This window comes from Melopsittacus undulatus, chromosome 15 (assembly GCF_012275295.1).
Source record: "Melopsittacus undulatus isolate bMelUnd1 chromosome 15, bMelUnd1.mat.Z, whole genome shotgun sequence".
NCBI lineage: Eukaryota > Metazoa > Chordata > Aves > Psittaciformes > Psittaculidae > Melopsittacus > Melopsittacus undulatus.
The window spans coordinates 1,773,746-1,795,432 of record NC_047541.1 but is presented as its reverse complement, the minus strand read 5'-3'; the positions used below and the strand labels follow the sequence as shown (position 1 = coordinate 1,795,432).

General features: G+C 42.6%; 1 protein-coding gene across 1 annotated transcript; it reads right to left on the bottom strand.

Moving 5' to 3' along the window:
- Nucleotides 1–2,351: 2,351 nt before the first annotated feature.
- Nucleotides 2,352–20,565, bottom strand: ATP12A (ATPase H+/K+ transporting non-gastric alpha2 subunit). Its single transcript, XM_005142756.3, has 23 exons — nt 20,322–20,565; nt 18,572–18,715; nt 17,370–17,429; nt 16,373–16,576; nt 15,720–15,833; nt 15,433–15,567; nt 14,809–14,926; nt 14,063–14,331; nt 13,159–13,357; nt 12,549–12,658; nt 12,307–12,441; nt 11,845–12,037; nt 11,183–11,358; nt 10,058–10,194; nt 9,305–9,455; nt 7,434–7,602; nt 6,611–6,765; nt 5,877–6,000; nt 5,418–5,563; nt 4,703–4,836; nt 3,722–3,823; nt 3,039–3,130; nt 2,352–2,863 (listed from the first exon to the last, which is right to left on the bottom strand). The coding sequence occupies exons 1-23, from the start codon at nt 20,328–20,330 to the stop codon at nt 2,835–2,837; spliced, it is 3,105 nt and encodes a 1,034-aa protein (XP_005142813.2). The 5' UTR covers nt 20,331–20,565; the 3' UTR covers nt 2,352–2,834.
- Between the last annotated feature and the right edge of the window lie 1,122 nt (nt 20,566–21,687).

The following is a 21,687-nucleotide window of genomic DNA, read 5'->3' as shown; positions in this document are numbered from 1 at the left end:
ATCATTACACTGGACTGGAAGGTCCTACCTGCTGTTTCCCACATGTGCTATTATGCAATGACCTGTCTTGTCCTGTGCAGTCCAGACTTAATAGTTCTAACGAATACTATGCATGCCAGTGAGAAAATGTAGGATTCCTTCTTTCCACACCTGTTTGTCCATTTTACCTTCATGGTTTTGAGAACTTTTGTAATACTGGAAAGTCTCAAAGGTAGAAACAGTGAATCTACCTCAAGGCGTTCATGGGCTTTGCCTTTCCTGGAAATGATGTTAATCTTCCTATTTCTTAGCTTTTCAGTTGCTTTGCAAACCTGATTTGGACTTTACTGAGGCACTGATAAGATGCAGCAGATTGCAAAGTACATCTTGTGCTCCCAAAGAAGATGTTGGTGTGGTGGAGTCACAGGTAGCCAAACTATAGAGCTGTTGGGGTGCATACTACTCTTAGTCCCTGGAGAGGGCTTGGAGCTAAAGCAGCATTTGAAATGCAGAGGAGCATTTGACTTGGAGATATAAGTTTGCTCCTTTTCCAGATATGATTATGACAGAGTTTTGCTCTTAGGGCATACATTGGTGCTAAAATAGATGCATTGCACCCATTCCTTCAAGTTTTCCTCTCAAAACTTCTTTGTTTCCTCCCAGTTTCTTTGTTTGCCTCTTCTTTGAGCCAAGGACATCCATGTGTCAAAGTTCCCTGATACTGGGGAGGGTGCATTTGTCAGGCAAATACCTAATGGTTTGTGATAGACAAAAGACTGTTCCTAGGAAAATACTGAGGAAGGCAGATGATTGTGGCCTTGAAATCCTGGGGAATTCCTCTTCTGTAGCTCTGTGGTTTTGTCTGTTTCTTGCTGTGTTGACTGATGCTGAGGTTCTGTGTATACAGTTTCAGTGTGTATACACTTTCCTGAGTGTGTTTTTGTTTTGCCTTAGCAGGGAAGTGATCTGTTGACTGAGTATCAAAGGGAGGCCAGAAACAGAACAGGGTCCAGCTGGCAGTGGCAGTACTCTGCTGTCCTTCCAGAGGGATGTGTTTGAGCTGATAACTATCAGCAGTTAGAGCACAATAAAAGACATTTCTGCTTGTAAGAATTTGCTGTATATTGGGTCTTCTGCCAGCGGGAGAAACCAGACTCTTTACTCTTTAGGTGTTCTTGCAGAGCAACCACTGCATGTCTCAGTGTTCTTGGAGCTTTGTGTATTCTGTGAGTGAAGAACCTGTCCAGTTTTCTTTGCCACAGTTTTCTTTGGTTTTAGAAGATGTATTTTGCTTTTGAAGTAGACCAGATTCTATATTCTGCTATATATATATATGGGCTATGTTGGTCGCCCATATAGCTTCTCATATTTTCCCTATCTTTTAAGCAGAAGACAAAACAAATCAGTCCTGACTCTGACAAATGACTCAGCTTGGCACCCCACATACTGGTCGGTGCATTACCAAGTGATAAACAGCACATATAGCTGCAATTTGGACTCGCCCATTGTTTACATCCTTATTTTCTGTCACTCTTCCTTCTTCCCTTGTAACGATGTCTGTATGTGAGAAATGCTGGTAGCCAATATAATTGATACTCCTGTAATACCCAGCCAGGTATTAAGGAGAGGAGCTTTGAGGAAGAGGCTCATAAAATGCAAAGTAGCTGCTATCATATAAAGGTGTGCACTTTTGGGAAGAGGCTTTAAACTGGAAAACACTCAATTTTCCCCTCCCTCAGTTCTTCCCTCTTGCTGTTTCTTATAACAGTTCTTCTTCCGCCTTTGTGTCTTCTCTAAAGCTTGTCTAGCCTTGTATTTAAATGCTAAATATCAACACACATTATTTATCGTTCGCCTTTGTCTAAACAAGGTATGGTACCTCCTGGTTCTTGTTAAAATGACCATATTAAAGAACTTTAACTCATAGAATCATACAACAGTTAGGGCTGGGAAGGACCTTAAGATCATCAAGTTCCAACCCCCCTGCCATGGGCAGGGACACCTCACACTAAACCATGTCACTTAAGGCTCTGTCCAACCTTGTCTTAAACATCGCCAGGGATGGAACATTCACAACTTCCTTGGGTAACCCATTCCAGTATGTATCTAATGCATGCTAACGTCTATTTTGCCATAAAGACTGTAAAGTGAATGTTGAATTTGATGTCTCAAAGGGTTCCAATCAGCCAGTTGTGTCTTGGTATTCAAGATGTATTTATCATAACTGAACAAGGCTTTGAAGTATGTTGATCTGTTAATGGGGACACAAAGGATGTGTGCTCCTCCTTCCTTTTTGCCCTGGCACAGGTCAGGTCCTTTCCTGTTCCACTCCATTTCTCATAGGCTTTATAAGAAGGTAAAAAGGAGAATTGTTTTCTGGAAAAAGTTTTATTATCAAATTACTGCTATACAGCATTTTTACCCTTGCTAAGGGAATACAGGTTTATGTATGCGCTTGCTTGCAATTCGGTTCCACCAAAACAAGAAAATCGTCAAACACCACCTTTAGTGCAAATTAATGCCTTGGATCATATGGATTTTCTGTCTTTTTTTCCCCCTTTACATGTGTTTTCCTCTTGATGTTCTCCAAGTTTGCATGAGGGAAAATTGTGCTTGTCACAAAAATAGGTAGCTTTCCAATTTCGAGACAAGTGTCAGCGTTACAGTACAGTGGGAGGTGATTCATCAACCTCTGAAGTCCTTATTTCTTCTCATAGTCATGAAATTCCTTCACCCCATCATGGGGCGAACCCATGCTTGATATTGCACAGACAGGACATTCAAGCAGCAGAGGCTTTGTCAGGAGGGGGAGAAGATCTCCGTAAGGGGGAAGAAGACAGTGATGAGGATGTGTCTTAATAATACATGTTCTTGTCCCACCAGCCTGCAATAGGAGAGAGGAGATGGGGAAATTAGTTATGTTCTCCTTGGAAAGGAAAATTGGGTGCAAATGGTCTGGTTTTAAGCAATTTACCTGTCAGCAGCAGCTAAAGTGGGTGTATGAGTGAAAGGGTGGCAAAGAACACCTTATATTGAATACTAGAGAGAGCTCTACTTACTGCCTGGGTATCTTCTGATAAAGAGCTTGCGGACTTCATCATAGACCCATATCAAGATAGCAAATGGTACAGCCACAAACCAGTACTGAAACCTGGGAGTGGGAGAAAAGTGAATGAACTGAATGAATCTATTCCAGACACTGCTGAGAAGGAAATGTTGCCTGATGGTGTTACAGCCTCTGAAGACTGAAGTAAAAAGGGACATTTCTTACAGTGATATATTTAAAATGAAGGTTGCTTGGGTAAAATAAAGTGTCGAAATCTTGCCAAAATATTGGGAATCCTGGAAAAATATCACCTACACAAGTAGGTTTCTGAATCCTTGGTAGTAAATCTAGTAGAAAAAGTAGTGCTGCCTTTTTTTTGTGGAAACTATTGAAATAATACCCTTTTTGGTCAAGAAATTGTCCACCCTTCATAATAAATTGCACCGATTTGGGTTGAAAAGGACATCAAAGCTCATCTAGATCCATGGGCAGGGACACCCTCTGTTAGACCAGGTTGCTCCAAGCCCTGTCCAAGCCAAACACTTTATTATTGTGCATTTATTACTGAATATGTTAAAATCCTTAAATCATACTCCATGTGTATCCTGCTCCTGTTTGTCAGCTGCTGGCAGGAGGTCAAGTCCATGTGTGTTTGTCCCTGGAGGGCAAGGGAAGTACATTGGCATTGACACTCACCTCAGTGGTGTGAAGTTCAGGGCTGTAACGTGTCCCAGACCATAGGTAAGGATCAGAGCAATTCCTATCTGGGAAAATATACCCACCCAGATGACTTTGTTCCTGCAAGAGAGCCAAAGCACAAGGGTTACATGCCTCTGTCCATGCATTAGCACTGATGCAGAGGCTGTGCCACATCCAGTGTTGTGGCTGTGCTCTGGAGCCAGCTGGAATGATCAGCACCAGATGATGAGCATGACATAAGTGGCAGACTCTGTGGCACTGTCTTATATGACATATGCCTCTGTCTTTCCTGGTAGCATTCCTGACCTACCTAGATTAAAGCTTTAGACATGCAGTGTGTGTTAGTGGTGTTTTCTGGCTGCACTGTGAATTTTCACGTGGTGGCTCACGTGTAAGTGCAAGAAGGAAATACACAGAGGTGTAGGCTCTGTGCCTGCAGAGAAAGGAAAACAACCTGCTTTCCTGTCAGAAACACTCCAAGTGCCAACTGTTATGTGTGGTCTCTGTCCCAGTAGATGCTTTTAACTCCCTGGCTTCCATGGGATTGAAGGGGCAGAGGGAAGCCAGCACTGCCTTAGCAGGTTTGTCCAGGAGTATCTCCTCAGAGGCTCTGTTCACTTGGAGAAGCCCAGATGTTCTGTCTATTGATCACTACATAAGGAAGTTAATAACCTGGAGAGGAAATTCCCTTTTCTCTAGTCAACAATTTAATGAATGGAGAGTTAGTTCTAAGCTGATTAATTTTCAGAGCAACCAGTATGTTTTTCTTTAGAGAAAGCCTCTCTCATGAAGGAGGAAATGGGGAGGTGTATAAAGGGCTTGCCTGAGATTTACAATTGCTTCAAGCCAGAGCAAAGGCCCAGTGTGAGTGGACTAAATCACTGATCTAGTGTAGAAGTGTAGTGCAGGTGCCTTCTACGATTAGCAGTGGGTTAACTTCTCCTCTCATGCATCAGGTAAAACACCTGCAAAACTTACCTGAAAAGCCCCTGCTGGAAAATGGAATTCCTTCGTGTTTTCCTGATGATCAAGTCAGCAACTTGCTGAATGGTGATGCTGACAAAAAAGGCAGTGTAGCCAGTCCACTGCAGGTACGTCCTCTGGTACTTAGTCTGCAAAGCAAAGGGGAAATCAAACCGTGTTCTGTCAGATACTTGTATCTTGTGTAGGTGATTGCAAACCTTTATAGTGGGATTTCAGTTGCTAAGGTGTAAATGCAGAGTTATTTCTGATTTAGATATATAATGATCAGATTTTGGCCAGTTGTCCTAGTCTGATGATGAATCATAAGGCTGAAGCACGAGCTTGGTACAAAGAGGTATTTATATTGCTTTATTAATGGCTCCTGTGTCTTGTGAGTCCTGCAGAATGAGTGAGGGGGAGTAAGAGGCTGCAAAGTACTTCACAGTAGTGCTGTTCAGAAGCAGGGCTGAGAGATTATGATGGGGCTAAACATAAAGTCCAGAGAAGAAGGTGCATCTCCAGAGGCTTTGAATCAGAAGGTGGCCAATTGTGAGAGAGTGGATGAAAGAATAGAGTGTGATGGAGTGGGGTGGCAGGAAGCTCTAAAGAGTCCTGAAGGGCCATTAGATGAAAACTAATTCTCGTTGCATTTAAATCTCTCTCTGTCTTTCCCTAATCCTTTCTTTTTGAGGACAGAGGCAGTGCCAGGGATGTTTCAGTGCTACTTTACCCATTCCTGTCCATATGAATCCTCAAAGTCATTGATGGCATTGTTCTCCCAATTGACTCGCACTCCGAGCAGCGTGGAAGGGAGGAAGCCTTGTTCAGCATACACAGTAAAATAGGTTACAAAGGCTCCCACTGACTGCATGATACCTGTGAAAGCAAAGAGGGAGAAATGAGGAAGAAGCCAAATTTAGGAGCACAGGGGAATGTGCTGGATATCAGTGTTGATCTGTTTCCTATGGCATGAAACTTGCCATGCATCTAAAGGTAGTTTTAGAGCTGTTGGGGCTCTAAGGTTCTTGATCTTTAGATAAAAGCCTGTTATATTGTTGAACAATGAGCAACTGGAATGAGTTAGTCAGTGTGCCTGGGGAAGGGGTTGAGCTTCAGTCCCCTTTCCTAACAAATGAATCAGTTAAAGTTGCTCTGCTGACACAAGGGTTCAGAGAAGGGGCCAACGTACCAATCTGCAGGTAGGAGTATATAGCGAGCTGCTCATTCACCAGCCTGTCTTTCCTTTTGTTACGAGGTCTCCTGTTCATGATGTCGCTCTCGGCTTTTTCATAGGCTAATGCAACAGAGGGGATCTAGGACAGAAATAAACCATCAGAGTCCTGGTGCCAGTGTTTGCTGCTCAGATGCTTATGAGAAAGGTGTCTGTTCTTGGGTGGTTCTGTTGCTGTACCCTGCCTTGTCACTATACACAGAACAAATGAAACCATTCGTGTAGCATCCCTTTGACATGTGTAAAGGATTTGAAGGAAGTCTGAAACTGTTTCATGGGTCTGATGATCATAGGACAATACAAAGGCCTAGAGGAGCCTGAAAACATTAAAGGGTCTTTTCAGCTCCCCTGGGCTGGGCTCTAATGAAATGTCTGGTATTCCTCCCCTGCAGTAACTGCAGCAATCTCTATGATCTCCTGCTTGAAACACACTGTATTTTGCACACTAAGTTTGCTTGTCAGCATGGATCAGAAGTCTTTTCTTTCTGCTCCCTCTCCACAGGTTTGCCTTTCTGCTCTTCATCTCTGTACCTGCCTGCTTTTAATCTAGCCCTCTACTCTTTCCTTAGCTTGTTACTCAGCCACAGGGTAAGGCAACTAAATCTTCCTGTGTTCTATGTGTCTCTTTGCACCCAGCCCCTCAAAAGTGGCATGAATTCAGCAGAAAATAACTTACAAAGACCCCAACTTACAATGTCCGTGCCCAGGTCAATGAACAGGATGGTGATAGTGCCAATGGGCAGCGGGATGCTGGCAATAATGTAGATGAGAAAGGGACAGAGCTCAGCAATATTCTTAGTCAGGGTGTAGGCAATTGTTTTCTTTAGGTTATCAAAGATGAGGCGGCCTGGAGGGAAAAGAAATGCTTGTATAAAGGCTAATGTCATCAGTGCTTTCCAATGGAAAAGGTCAGGTTTCAGCTAAATGAAGTGAAAGCGTTTATTGCTTCTGTCTCCTTTCCTCATACATTTTGGGTCTGTTCTTTTAAATACCAACCTTCTTCCCACAGAGACTTCTGAAAACTGAAATGAAAACTTAACAATCTCTTTCAGTCACAAGGATTGAGGGAAAAGTCCCTGTTCACAATACACTGTAGCTTTAATGGACACCATAAGCTCTTTATGGTGGGAGAAGAGTGGAATATGTGTTGCTGTTGTAGGTGGAGCATGGTGAAGGTGATGTGTGAGCAAGTAATAGAGTGAAAACGTAGAGAAAGCAGCTTGTGTCTTTGTGAGGCTCAGAACTGCATAGGAACAAGATGGGAAGTGCTTTTGGAGTGTGAATAAGCAGGGACAGCAGACGGATGCTGGCTATGAGAGGGGAGGGATGATTCACTTATTGCCTGATTGCCATGTTCTAAATGGATTTAATTCCCTTTCTTTTCCACACATCAAAACCCCATTCCCAAAGCCAGAAAGAAAACGGGGGTGAACCAGGAGGGAAGGATCAGGAGGCCCCACCAGTGCTGTGTCAGCAGCTTTCAGTTGAGAAAGGGGATAGCAACGTTACTTTTACCTTCCTCCACTCCCGTGACAATAGAAGCAAAGTTATCATCCAGCAGGACCATATCAGCTGCGTTTTTAGCTGCATCAGAGCCAGCAATGCCCATAGCAATTCCAATATCTGCTTTTTTAAGAGCTGGGGAGTCATTGACTCCATCTCCAGTCACAGCAACAACTGCTCCCTGGAACACACAAAAGGATGTGGGTTTTGTGAGGAGATGATGCTGTATTCCCCTAGGATAATCACATTCTTTACATGTCTTTAAATCTCTGGAAGAACTATTCAGGAAATTCAGGGATACTATTTCCTACATCCTAGAGAGCAGACTTCTAATTAGATGCACATAAAACACAATCTGATCATTGCTTTCTATGGATTATAAAGGGGAAGACCAAGGCTCATCTGTGGGGAATCTGTTCTGTCCTTGTCTTCTTTGTTGTGAAATTCTTATAGAATCAGTCAGTTTTCATCTCATTTGTAAGTCATGTAACTGTTCAGCTAGTGCCCATTCACATCCCAGCAACTTCTAGACATTGCCTTTCTATGCTAGAATTGCACTAGGAATCCAAAAGATGGGAAAAACTGATTATTCAACTTGGTTTCTTGGTTATCTCCCACTACAGATAACAAAAGTTGATGCAGAAGCTCCTGGCAATACAGAATGTTCTGAGTGAGGAAAAAAGCCTGACAACCTGATTAATACAAATACTGAATGTCCTGTCCCTGGGGGGGATTTAGCACAGTGTCACTACCTATAAATATTGCCGTGTACAGAAGGGCTTATAAGCTCTAAGTACTAAACATAGCATGTAGACTGGCTAGCTTGAGTTGAGGGGGGAGGATGTTCCTTTCCATCAGTTAAAGGGGCAAATGTATGAGGAATGTTGGTGTCTGAGCAGTGCAGAACACGTTTGCTGCAGGCCATTCAGAAAGGATGAAATGTGAATCCTTATTTTTTACACATCTTAAACCCAAAGAGCTGATAATGCTAACTGGAAAGCTTAGCTTAAAACAATGTCTTGTGCCGTATCTCCTCCGCTGCAGAGTTCAGGCACAGCAGTCATGCGGCTTTCAACTCACAGCATCTACTTGGAGATGGCATATCTGAGGGGAGAATGTTCTGATGACAGTCTGAATCTCCTTCAGAGCTCTACACATGTCATTTCTTTCCCTTCTGCTCTTGCACTGGCTGCCCTCCATGCTCCTCTATGTCATATTGCCAATGGGACAAACACCTTAAATCATGCTTCCTGTGAGTTGTTTCACAGCTTTGAAAGGAACACAGATAAGGCTTGGTCCTACATTAATCCTGCTGTGATGTTTTGAGGGATTCATACCTTAGAATCATGGAATCATTTGGGCTGGAAAAGGATCTTTAAGATGGAACCCACCACTCCCAAGTCCAGCACTAAACCATTTCACTTCTACACATTCCTGTGGGCGGGATGTGCATAGGTCTAAATGGCCACAAGAGATTAAGATGGGAGGATGTGGTAACATGTTGTTTTTATCTGGGTTTATCTTCCTGAGGGAAGGCTCCTTCCCAAACAGTCTCTACCCAAGAACCTTTATGTGCAGCGCAGCAGCTTCCCAGATGTATATGCAAAAGGCAGACCCTGGGTACAGCTCCAAGCCAGGTGAACTTGGGGAAAGCTTGTTTTGTCAGTGGGAGTTTGGAGTCTGGACCAGGAATTTGAGCAGCTTGGACTCTGTCCAGGCAGTGTCTGTGGTGCTTCTGTTGGATAATGCTCTTGCACAGGAGAAAGGGAATAAACAGAGCTTAGAGTCCTGGAAACTGGCTTCCATCCTTTCACTTCAGGTACAATAACTGCCTCATGAATACCTTACAGACATATCTGTGTCCACCCTTGTACACCTCTTACCTGCCTTTGGCAGCCTTCAACTATAATCAGTTTCTGTTGGGGCGATGTCCGAGCAAAGACTATCTCCGAGTGGTTACACAGGATTTCATCCAGCTGCTGCGAGCTCATGTCCTTCAGCTCCATCCCATTAACTACTGCTGCTGTAGCTTCTCTGTAAGAGCCATGGGAAAGCTGGGTAAATTCTCCAACCAAAGAGCTGAGATAAAAATAGTGCACTCATAGAATGGATGCAGGTAGTAAAGAGAGCACAAATTGAGTTAATTCCAGAAGCATTAGTTGTTAATCAGCAGGTGCTGAATGAAAGGCACTGTTGAAATCCAGAGTGAATTACAGTTACCTGGATACAGAGGGGAGTCATTGAAGCTTCTTGAGCAGCCAGAACAGCAGGAAAAGCATTTTAAAGAGGGCTCTCAGTGGGAGGGTGGACAGAGGAGGAGGACATCATTTCTGTGAAGAGCTTTTAGCTTTTGGGATGTTATTTTTGTCACATTTAATGGCTGAAAGAAGAATTGGGACTGATGGTCCTTGGGTTGTGTGATTCTGCACTTTGTTTTTTGCATGTGTGCTCTGTCAAATGGGCAGTGACAGCAAAATCCAGCCAGATGTGCAAAGTATAATTTGCTGAGCCACTGACCTAGACACATAGTTATTTAGGTAGAGGTGACATGCTGGATGGATGGATAAGGAAACAAAGGCATTCTGGCTTTCAGCTGCTGACCCCTTGGGTATCCCCCATAGTCTGCCTGCCCTTACCTCCAGTTGACTTGCTCCACAGGGATGTTGAGGCGCTTGGCAATGTCTTCCACAGTCTCGCTGGTGGCTGAGATGATGCCCACACTCTTGGCAATGGCTTTGGCTGTGATGGGGTGGTCACCAGTAACCATGATAACCTAGGGAAGGAACAAGCGGATGTGTGTGCAGTGGCTGGAGTGAGATAAGGGGTAATAACTCGGTTGTAGACCAGGAAGCAGTTTGGAATCTGAACATGGAAATGTGTGCTGTGTACATAGCAGTATCAGATTATGGCCAGTAATTACTTAGCTCTATATTGACACCTGCTCTTTATCTCTTGTTATTGGTGATAGTTTATCAGGGCTGTAAAGGAAGAACTTGTGACAGGCAGCAGGGTTAGAATAATGCAGAATAAAGAAGCCTTTATGTAAGGATTTCTAGTAAGTGTACTCAAAGGTTCATTAGAATATTGCTTTGTAAAACAGATCCTTGTGACGGAGGTGTCCTCACAGATAAAACATGGTTTTGTCTTGGTTTTGTTGAAGAAAAGTGCCAGACCTGTCTTCAGACTATAGCAAATGTCCTCAGGATTGGGACTCATCTGAAATAGGTAATTCCAAATACTGTTTTTCCTTTCTTTAGTAAGATTGTCTCTCTGCCCAGAGCTGAAAGTTCCCTTTTGGATCCCCTGGGAGTGAATTAGGAGAAGTACTGCTTCAGGTTATACTTGAACAGCTTGAGATGAGTGATACTTACGCATAGAAGTTCTTATCAGGTGTAGCGCTGTGTCCTAATGCCTTCTCAGGAACTGTTTCTGTAACCTTGTTCTGTTTACAATGAGTAAGTCTAGCTGGCATGGGTTCTGTATTCTAGAAATGGATCTGATGGGATGGTATCTATCCCTTTCCCACTTTGGGTTTCCAGTTCTGGGGTTCTATGCACTTACCACCACCCAATTCCCACTTAAATTGTTTTGTCTCTCATGGCCTTTAAGTTACAATTGTAGAATGGTATTAACAAGTATTAAGGGTTTTGGTAGTTGTTGCTAGAAAGACACTCAATGACAATGTGGTGCAAGATCTTAAAAGCTTTGATATCGTGAATCTTTCTGTAGAATCACTGCATTTTTCACTGTGAAATCCCTACCTTGATCCCAGCACTGCGGCATTTTGAGACAGCATCTGGCACTGTGGAGCGAGGTGGGTCAATCATAGATAAGAGCCCAACAAAGCACAGGTTGGAGGTTGGGAAGTTCATGGAGTCTGTGTCGAATGAGTAGGTGTCTGGAAACTCATTTTCAGGCAGGTACAAATGGCAGAAACCTGAAAAGAAACTTATGTTCATGTGGTGTACAAGAAGTAGTGGGAGAAAGAGAACTTGTTCTGTAGCTTAAGGCTTTGCTCTTGACCATAGAACCCTAGTGTCTCTAACCAATAGCTTTTTATGGGGATTTATTTTGACCTGCTATTGTAACCTTCACATCAAAGTTCATACAGAGTCAGTATTCCATGCGGCAAAGATAGGGATACTGCCAGCAGGGAAGAGTGGTTTCCTTTGTGGATTACTCATGGGGTTTTTTGGCTCTTCAGTGTAGCAGATCAACATCAGCCTAAGAGCAGTAAAGGGCATCTCTGCCACAGATATCTTAGTGTACATCAGTGTGCTTTTAACACTGCTTAGGAGGCTGTATGCTTTCCTTTCTCCCCTCTAGCACAGGAGGAATGCATTCCAAACACACTAGGTTGCACCAAGGTTTAAACCCCCATTTTACACCACAGTTCTCTGATAGTCCCTTTAGTTGCACTCACCCAGCACTCTCTCTCCCATGCCCCCCAGCTCCATGTATGCTGTTTGGAAAGCTTCTGCCTTTTCACTGTCCAGTGGTTCTTCTTTGCCATTGATCATGATGGTGCTGCATCTCTCCAGAATCCTCTCAGGAGCGCCTTTCATCACCAACAGGAAGCGTTCGTCATTGGGATCGTCGGTCTTGTGAATGGAAAGCTGTGTGCCAGAGATAGCAAAGAATATATGTGATCCTCATTTGGTTCTAGTTTGGGTCACTTCGCATTGAAGTAATGTTTCTTCTTCTCCGTGAGGATATCAAACATTCCATCAAATAGAATGAGCTTTAGTTACTATGGCTGAAATTTCCTCTGTCATTGAATTACCCCATTAAGATTCCCAGGTCACAGATAGTTGCATTAGACCCAGTGATAGAAGTGGTTTTACGTTGGAAACAATCTGGTGTAATCTCCAAAAATGAAACATACCTGGAATTTGTTGGTAGAGTTGAAAGGAATTTCAGCCACTTTCTTGTTCTGTGCTCTAATATTCATAACATCACCCAAAATGACTTCAGCAAATTTCAGCAGAGCTGTTTCAGAGGCATCACCCACCACAACTCTCTGTGTGCACAACAGAAGAAACTGGTGATTACTAAAGCCAAACAGAACAACTTGATGTATTACTGTTTCAGAGGGGGAGAAATAAGCTGATGTGTAGTAGGCAGTACCTTCATTATGGGGAGATTCTCCTGTCCTGGTCTGAATTCTGCCCGGTTGCAGAGTGTTACAATCTTTGATAATGCTGTCCATGATGGAGAACTCTGATCAAAAGGCTGGGCTGAGAGGAAGCAAAATACACATTGTGTCCTTTAGCATATTACATGATGGAAGCAGTAACTTAAGTTTGAAACAAGAGGATTGAATTACTTGCAGAAGAAAACTGTTCTGTTTTAGGTTCTGTTACAGGAAACCAATTTGATGCAGACCCTTACATCCATCAGTTAGCAGTTCTGGGTTACATGGAATCATTTTGTCATGACAAAATATGACAGTGCTTGGTTTATATCCCAACTAAATTTGCTGTCAGCAAAAGGATTTGGACCAGAACCTCCTCCAGACTTACTTTCTGTGAGTCAAATTCAGATATTAATTCAGTTTTTCATGTCTCTGCATGACAAAATGACTTTGCTATTGCACACTACACTTATGCATGGAAGACAGACATGTCTGGTCTATCTAGCTAAAGGCATTCCCATTGACACCAGTTTGACAGCTTGTAGACATGCAGCTTTGATCCAGGTAGTTGCCCCTTTCCAGATCCCCCCTCGCCATATTTACTTGTTTGATCTTCACTGGTGTCAGCTGAGTAGATCTGATTGTCAAACCAGAGGTGAGCAACTGTCATCCTGTTCTGTGTGAGGGTCCCTGTCTTGTCAGAACAGATGACGGAGGTAGAGCCAAGTGTTTCCACAGCTTCCAAGTTCTTCACCAAGCAGTTCTTCTTTGCCATCCGCTTTGCTGTCAGAGACAGACTCACCTGGCAGAAGAAGTTCAGGTCACTATTGGTGAGGCACAGTTAGTGATGCATTGGGAGTACATACTTCTGCCTGGGGGGAGTGTGTTCATTTTGGGATGATTTTCTTTTAGGGAGAGAGCTTTAGAAAGAATTATCTTTTGTAATAGCATCACTGAGAGCAGAGGTTTGGCTGTAATCAGCACATCTGCTGCTGAGAAGAACTCACTAATAGAAATAACAATGTTATATTAGTCTAGAGGAGGTTTTAGATGGAAGAACCTGTATTTGGTGGGGGGAAGCTCCTAGTCAATAACTTAATGAATCCTGAAATGGTTCTTTTCTCAGCCAGTGATATTATTAGTGCTGCCTTATATGGGTTATTAAGAGGAATGTGACTTTTAGGGTACAAATAGGAACAGGTTGTAGGGAAATGAGTCACATTATTCTGCTGGTTAGCAATTGAGGGAGAACAATACTTGAAGAGCCTTGTTTCAAACTGGATCGTAGTGCTGCAGCTTCTAAGGTTAACTGTTATAAGATTAGTTATGCCAGAATTCCAGTTTCATGGAATAAACCACTGCTATTTCAAATTCAGTCACTTAATAGATAGTCAGTAGTCTGTTGTTCCCTACTTAGTGTTGTACTGTAATGACTTAGGAGTGATGAACAGTGATGATGACTTAAGATTATTACAGAGGCAAGCAGTGAATTCAAACATAGACTTACTGTTACTGTGGCCAGCAGTCCCTCTGGCACATTGGCCACAATGATGCCAATTAGAAAGATGATGGAATCCAGAATCTTATAGCGCATAGAGACAGATATAATGAAGAACAGAACACCGATGGAAATGGCTACTCCTGCCACCAGGTAGACGAAATGTTCTATCTCAATAGCAATGGGTGTTTTCTCATTTCCTACTCCTGAGGTGAGGGAGGCAATCCTCCCGATGATAGTGCGATCCCCTGTGTTGATTACAATGCCAGTAGCAGTGCCTGGAGAGATAAAGAGATAAAATACTGTCATAAACCCCTGTCAATAAAATACTAAAGAAATAAGACTCTCAGCTCCAGGAGAGACTGCTTCTGTATTCTGAACCCAGACAAAGACCCTTCTCAGCCTTAGCGTGACTGATACTTCACCCCAGAATTACATTGTTCCCCTTAGATGTCTTACATGTTGGTGAAGAGAAAGGAAAATGTGAAGCATTTTTATTAATTACAGCATTTAATTGCATTGCAGTAGGACTGTAGTGCTAGCCTGGGCACTGTACAGTCTTGTAGCAGATAGACTGTCAGGTATGACACACATACCTTTGAATGTTGAGAATAGGAACAACCCCTTTCTGCATGCAGAGCCCTCACACAGGAGCATCCACAAGTACTCAGAAGCATCTGCAACTTGGCAGTTCTTAACATAACAATGGAAAGACTGCAATGAAACCACTATTAGGCCCTTTTCTCTGTACGTACCTTCCACACAGGTGGTGGAGTAGAAGGCAATGTTCTTGGTCTCCAGGGGGTTCTCATGGGTGAAGTCACAGGAGCGAGACTGTGGTTCTGATTCCCCTGTGAGTGAAGAATTGTCCACCTTTAATGAAACGGAGATAAGCCTGGATTAAAGTTAGTCATATGCAGTTATGTCTAGCCCAGAAGGCAAGGTGGTGACACATTCAATAATGGGTGACAGGGCCATCATCTCTTGTTTCCTTTTCTCTGAGCGAGTTGCTGTTATCATTGAAAGATTCTATTTCTATAGGAATTCAGCTCTGTCAATGATGTGTGTCTGTCACTGGGATTTCAGTAGCAGCCTGAAAGAACACATGGTTTGAAGATCTGCCCACAGGTCTGTGGAAACTTAATCTATTGGTATTTCTGCCTCTGGCCTGGCAAAGGGCATTGCTAGAACATGGTGTGGATGTAATGGCTGCTTTTAGTGTTCAGGGAGTGGAGTTGTTAGTCTTAAATGAGCTGAGCATCACAGTATAGCTGCTGCAGTCTATGATTTAATTAGATTATGACTTATGAAAGCTCTAATCACTCATATTGGGTGTGCAGACCATCTTTAGCTGTAATACCCCATGCTCTTCAACGTACCTTACAACCCTGAGCAAAGATCAGACGAATGTCTGCTGGGATCCTATCTCCACCCTTGATTTCCACAATATCTCCAACCACCAGCTGGTCTGCTGGCAGTTCCTTCTTTTCTCCATCTCTGATGACCAGAGCTTGCTGAAAGACACAAGTGTGACAAAAATGGGCAATGTGCCATCCTCTAAACCTCAAGGGCTATGTTCAGGTAAGGCTTGCTGTGCTTTTGCCACTTTGAGGTGCATTATTAGAATGAACTCTTGTCTCAAATGAAATGCATTGGTTGTTCTCACCTGTGGAATCATTTTACTGAAGCTGGCCATGATGTTTGTGCTTTTAGCTTCTTGATAGTAAGCAAAGATGCCAGTGAGGATGACAACCAGTGCCAGGACTACGCCAAGGTAGAGCTGATCAATGAAAGACACAGTCTGGTTAATTTGAGACAAATACTCAATATTTCTTCTGCTAGAATACATTAGAGTTCTCTCTTGCTTCAGGAGACTTAAAATGAGGGTAAAAGATAGTTGGAGAAAAGACCATTCAAGGTTAATGATCAAATGAAGCTTTTTGAGTATGGAAAGAGCTTTTACTTGCAAGTTTCCCATCTCTCTCTCTAAATTATACCTGACACAAACCTGGACAGATTGTATTCCTAGCAGAGTGACTCGTAAGTGAACAGAGTCAAAGACTCCAGAGCTCTTTGTGCACTTTAGTTTTGCTGTTATAAGTACTCAAGTATTACGTGGTTATAAAACCTTCGGATAGGCACTCTTAGGCAGGAGTGGTATGTCAGGTATTTGAGCATTTATCAGAAACATTCAGTACTGGAGGGAGAGTGCTGAAAGAATAAAAGGCCTCCTTGTAGTTACTGAGTAACACTGAAGTAGTATTTAAATGACTTAGATTGTCACAGGTTCCAATACTCTGCGGTTATTCGACTACTTACATTGTCAAAGGGTGACTCAGCTCCCTGGGCAAGCTGAATGCCAAATGAAATCCAGGAGAAGACAGCTCCTATCCATAACAGAATGGAAAACCCTCCTATCATCTGCTTGAGGAACTTCACGATTTCAGGGGTGGCTTTGGGAGGAGTGAGTGCGTTGGGACCATCCCGTGCCAAAACCTGTGCTGCTTTTGCACTGGAGAGACCCTGCGAAGGTAAATGGCATGTTTAGAAGGAAGTCACAATAAAACAGGTTCTGGTTTACCCTTAAATGTTGTTGGTCATTTCACAGATGAGCTGTAGCAACCTGCAGCTTTGACTTCCAACCTTTCTGATTTCAGAGTGCCTACTATTGGTTATCTGCTAGGAAGAAACAGGTATTCCTTTACTGGAGCATTGAATATGGAGCTGTATCCATTCAGAGGTTTCATTCTGTCAGTTATCTGTCAAGTGCACCTGTACTAAGTGCTTGGAAAGGTGGGAAAACCTTTTGCTGCTGTTCCTGCATTTCCACCAAGAAGTTTGTAGTTTGTGGGTTTCTTGACATTCTTGTCTGTACTCTGACCTCGTTGCTTTGACATCTGAATGTTTGGTGTCAAAGGGACTCAAGTGTATAGTTTCTCAAATCTAGTGTTTCCTTCAAGATAAAATCATTTCCAGTGCACTCTTGCTATGGATTGTTACAGATGCTGCCAGTGAGAAATGAATTGTAGTGAAATCTAAATACTGGATAAAACTATAGGAAAGCAGAGGTCCTGATGGGAACTTTGAGGTCATGTTTTGTACAGGGATTTTGATTTCAGAGCAGTAGTTCAGGCTTGAGAGAAGCTCTGGTTTAAATCCAGGTCAGTGCTGCACGTTGGCTGGCTTAGGCTTTATTTGGAGCATGAATTCATGCATCTCCACATATGAGTGTGTTAGTTTGAATGCTTTCCTACTGCTTCTAGAAAGCTTTGGGTAACCCAGAGGCAAACTGATTAGTGATGCCCTATGCACTTACTTCACTGATGCTGGTACCATACTTGGTCTCCAGTTCTGAAGCGCTGAGCCTGTGGTCATCCTGGATTCCAAAAGAGAGAGAAAATGATAGTGAGCAGAATGGGGATTTCATGTTAATACTGCTTGTTACACATATCTGTGCTGCTTTGAGATAAACAGATCCTCTCTACATGCTACAGGACTTGAGCATTTGCTACCTCAGGCAGTACGTTCATAGAAGAAAGAGTGTGGTGTCAGGGTATGCGTGACAGCAGTCTGCATTTGACTGACAGGGTGTGTGAAATGACTCCAACCACAGTTAAAAAGGGTGTGGGAGAGGGAAATCTCAAAGTTCTCCTTTCCCTGCAGTGACACCTCTGGTATCATTGACCTAATTATATCTTGTGCCAAACTGAGATTTAGAAGGCAAGAAGCGAGAGATCTCACAATTGTTTTCACAGAATGATTCATTGGTACTTGGATGAGTCAATTAACTTGTCTGTGCTTTGGTTTCTCTTTAGAAACATGGGAGTAATGTTACATCCCTGCTGGCAAAGATACATTGGGAATTGTTTAGCTAGTATGGGGTAGATCTCGGAAACATGATGGGGTAAACAGATGGTCCATTTTAGGGGTTCCTTGCCTTTGAAACATCATCTGGCCCATGAGTAGTCTCCTTTGAGTTGCTCTCAGAGCTATTCAGAAAAGAGGTCACTGTAATTACATTTTTCAGATTGGGAAACTGAAAAGTATCAAGAGGAAGCAACTTTTCCAAGATCAGCCAGCAGATCAGTAGCAAGCCAGGAGTAAAACACACGTTTCTTGAGCTTAATACAGTGTCCTTGAAGTACAGTGCAGTTAGTTTGAGGGGGGAAACCTCTGTGCTTAAAGCTGAGGTGTGCTTTTAGATCTGCTATAAATCTCTGGATCAAAGCATCTCTTTCCTGGTTCACTGTGCAAGTCACAGTTCCTAGGAAATACTGGTTATAGTTATTGCATTTGAGGAGATAACATTCTGTACTATCAGTGGCTTACTTAAGCTAGAATTATCAGTTCATGATAGGTATTAATCCTGCACAACTTTCTTCTGGCATGAGGAAGTGAATCCTGTGTTAGGATTTGAGTTAAAATGACCATGCATCAGCACTTCCCTCCTCTTCACCAGACTTCATTCAGACAGTGGGTAGAGGCTGTCTGCTGTAATAGGAGCTTAGCAGCACTCACCAGTTCCAGTTCTTTCTTAAGCTCTTCTGTCTTCTTTTGTTTCTTGTTGCCTTTTAAGTCCTTGTACTTTTCCTCTTCTCCAAACTCTGTTTTTCCTACATCTCTTGTTCCATAGATCTCAATCGAGTAAATATCAGACTTTTTCTGCAAAAGAAATAAGGTTTTGGCATTGGTGGGAGCATCTGCTGGGACTTGAAGCAGTAAAAAATACCACAAACAAGTCCAACTGTGACAAATCTACTTTATTAGACAAGCTACACATTGCTGCTGTCTCTTACTCCTAGCAACTTAGTGTTACCGTAATCATGGGCAGGTCTTCAGCAGATGTACATTGCATGATTCCTTTAGGGATGTGCAACACTTGTAGTACTTTATGGTCTAACACAAAGTGTAGAAATGCTGCCCCAGGATCTCAAAGCCACTGAGTCATTTATCAGCTCCAAGAAGAAATCAGTGTAAAAGCAATAGGTTTTGTAAAGGAAAAGGGAGGGGAAAATCTCATTGGGAACTTCCTGTGGGAAAGTTTTGCTTTGATTAATAACTTGGGATTGAGCTGTTTCCTAACTTTTCATACTGTAGTTTGAAGGGCAAACTTCCTGTGTTGCTAATTCAACCAGCTTCCCTAATCATAATGTTCCAGATCCTAATTACCTTGTAAACTACATGCCATGCCTTGGAAGAACTATTGGTTGACCCCATTTCAGAGGCTTCCTTATGGATTAAGCGTCAGAGCTTCATAACAGTCATATGGGATCTTATCTGATGGTGTGCTCTACTAGTGGGACAGCAAAGCTCCTAGGCTGCTGTCTGTGCAATGAGTACATACACACTCTGCAGGGCATTTGTGTTTGTACTCCTATAGAGATTATATTTCAGATGAGTTGAGAGTAGATGTCTTAATTACATGCAGACTAAACCAGAGAGATCAAGTAATGGAAGCAACAATTAAAGAACAAGAGGACTGGGACATGTTAATACTGTTCTGAACCCAAAAGTGGCGTCTTATCCTCAGATGCCCTTTAATGAGAGGAATGTTGAAGTCTTGGCATTGTTATCTCAAGGAAGGGAAAAGCTAAGAGCTGGTGAGTGGTTTAGGGAGTTGAAAGTCTGAAATGCTTTTCCTTAAAGCATTTGAATTTGCTTGGTGCTACAGATCCCAAATAAAGGACATGTCTGTTATAAGAAGTCCTATTTTTTTGCTACCTCCCTGAAGGTTCACAGTCTGGTTTCTCTATTGAGATTTTTCCTTCACCTTCCTCCTTCTCCTCCTCCTCTCTTTAACAATCCTAGCCAAAAAATCTGTTCAGCTTTTCAAATCCCCTTAGAGAGATGAGGAGAAGAAGAAAACAGATCTCTATTGTGAGAGCTTAAGCAGATAGAGGAGAATTACAAAGAAAATCAATGAAGTTAGTAAAATCTATTGATCATTTCTATGCAGGATCTATGTATAGCCTTTAACCTGCAAGTTTGCATAAAATCTCAGATTTTGGCATTGCAAAAGGGATAGTGTGCATGAAACTGTTGATTGTGAAACTAGCCATTCCTAGAATTCTTCCCCGTCCACTCTGATCTCTTTACTTTTTAGGATCAGAGGTGCATATCCATCTACAGTGAACATCTGAGTCATTAAACAGTTCCATTTTTCACTTAACTCTTATTTATAATACAGATATCTGTATTACAACTTAATGCTTGTTCTTAAGAAGAAACAGCCATGCAGTAGCAGCAGTTCTGTGAACAGTGTACTCACCTTTACCATGTTGGAGAGTTTATTCCTTCCCTGATGGAGTGAAACAGGCAAGCTAAAGTCTCTGGATGAAAAGCAAAAGCTCAGCTGGAGAATGAAGTGGCTCAGGGCAGTTTTGGCTGTTGGAGTGCACAAGCTCACAGAGGTTGTAGCTCCCTCTCCACTGCCCAGCAGATGTTAGCTGCAGTCCTGCTTGCACTTCAGCATCCTTTAAGGCAGGACGGGTTCATTGTCCAAAGCCTGTGGAGAAAGAACAGTGTTTGCCAGTGCTTTATAAATCAGCATCTTGTGCTGCCACTCCACCCCTCCCCTTCCAGGTCCAGCCCATCTTCTGTTTCACCCATAGTAGGTGGAAAAATACCACAGTAATGGGCATGTGGGTTTCAGGTCAGATAGTTTCTAATTATTCCTTTGTAGTGTTTGCTCACAAGTAGGGAACCAGGTGTATTATTCATCTTGCTAGAAGCAAGGAGTTTCCTTCAGAGACTTTCCAGCACTGGAGTCCCCTTATTTCCAGCTGTGGTGGCAATGTACCTTTTGTCTTGTCTGTTCATATTATGTTTGCTTGCATGAAGTCCCTAAAATCCAGATTTCTGCCCTGTTTAGGTGCTCACAGTGTTTAGTGGAGTGGTGCTCCCTTAAGCCGTTTAGCTTGGGCTTTGCTTTGAATTCTTGCATTTGTTCTGGTTTTAACCTTCATGCTTAGATGAAAAAGGCACTTCCTGGTGCATTTTCAGCAGGAGCACTTACCAGAACAGGTTGTTTAAATTATCTTGCACCAATTACCAGCTTCCATACAGGAGTGATAATGAGATTTCTGATGCTTTGGATACTTGGTGTGTCTCATCACTCAGAGGCAAAGTGAACTTCTTCACCTTTGAAAGGACAAACAGCTAAGTCAAATGTGGTGGAATGTTTTATATACCTTAACATTATTTGGGGGCAGACTGTTGTCATCTGTTCATCTGGTCTCACTGAACACCACAACATTTCAGTATGTCTTCTACAGTATAGCTTTCATGATCTTCAAATTGCATCACTTGAGATGCTGTGAGGTACCATAGCCACTATCAGATGGGTCAAATTGTGCTGAGAGATACAATATGTTAATGAAGATAGCTAACATTGATGGTTTCAAGCCACATGTATAAGCTGTTGGTGCAGGGAAGACAACCAAGAAACATCCTTTGGTGGTACTTCAAGAGAAGCATGAATAAATCCATGTTCAAATCATGGTCGGCTGTGCAGTGATTCCAGGATCATACCTCCTTGAGTGAGTCCTTCAATGACAGTTAGAAAGAGAAGCTGGTTCCACTTCTCAAGTTGTGTGTGTTGGTCTTTTTCCATGGCATTACTTAATCTTGGAATG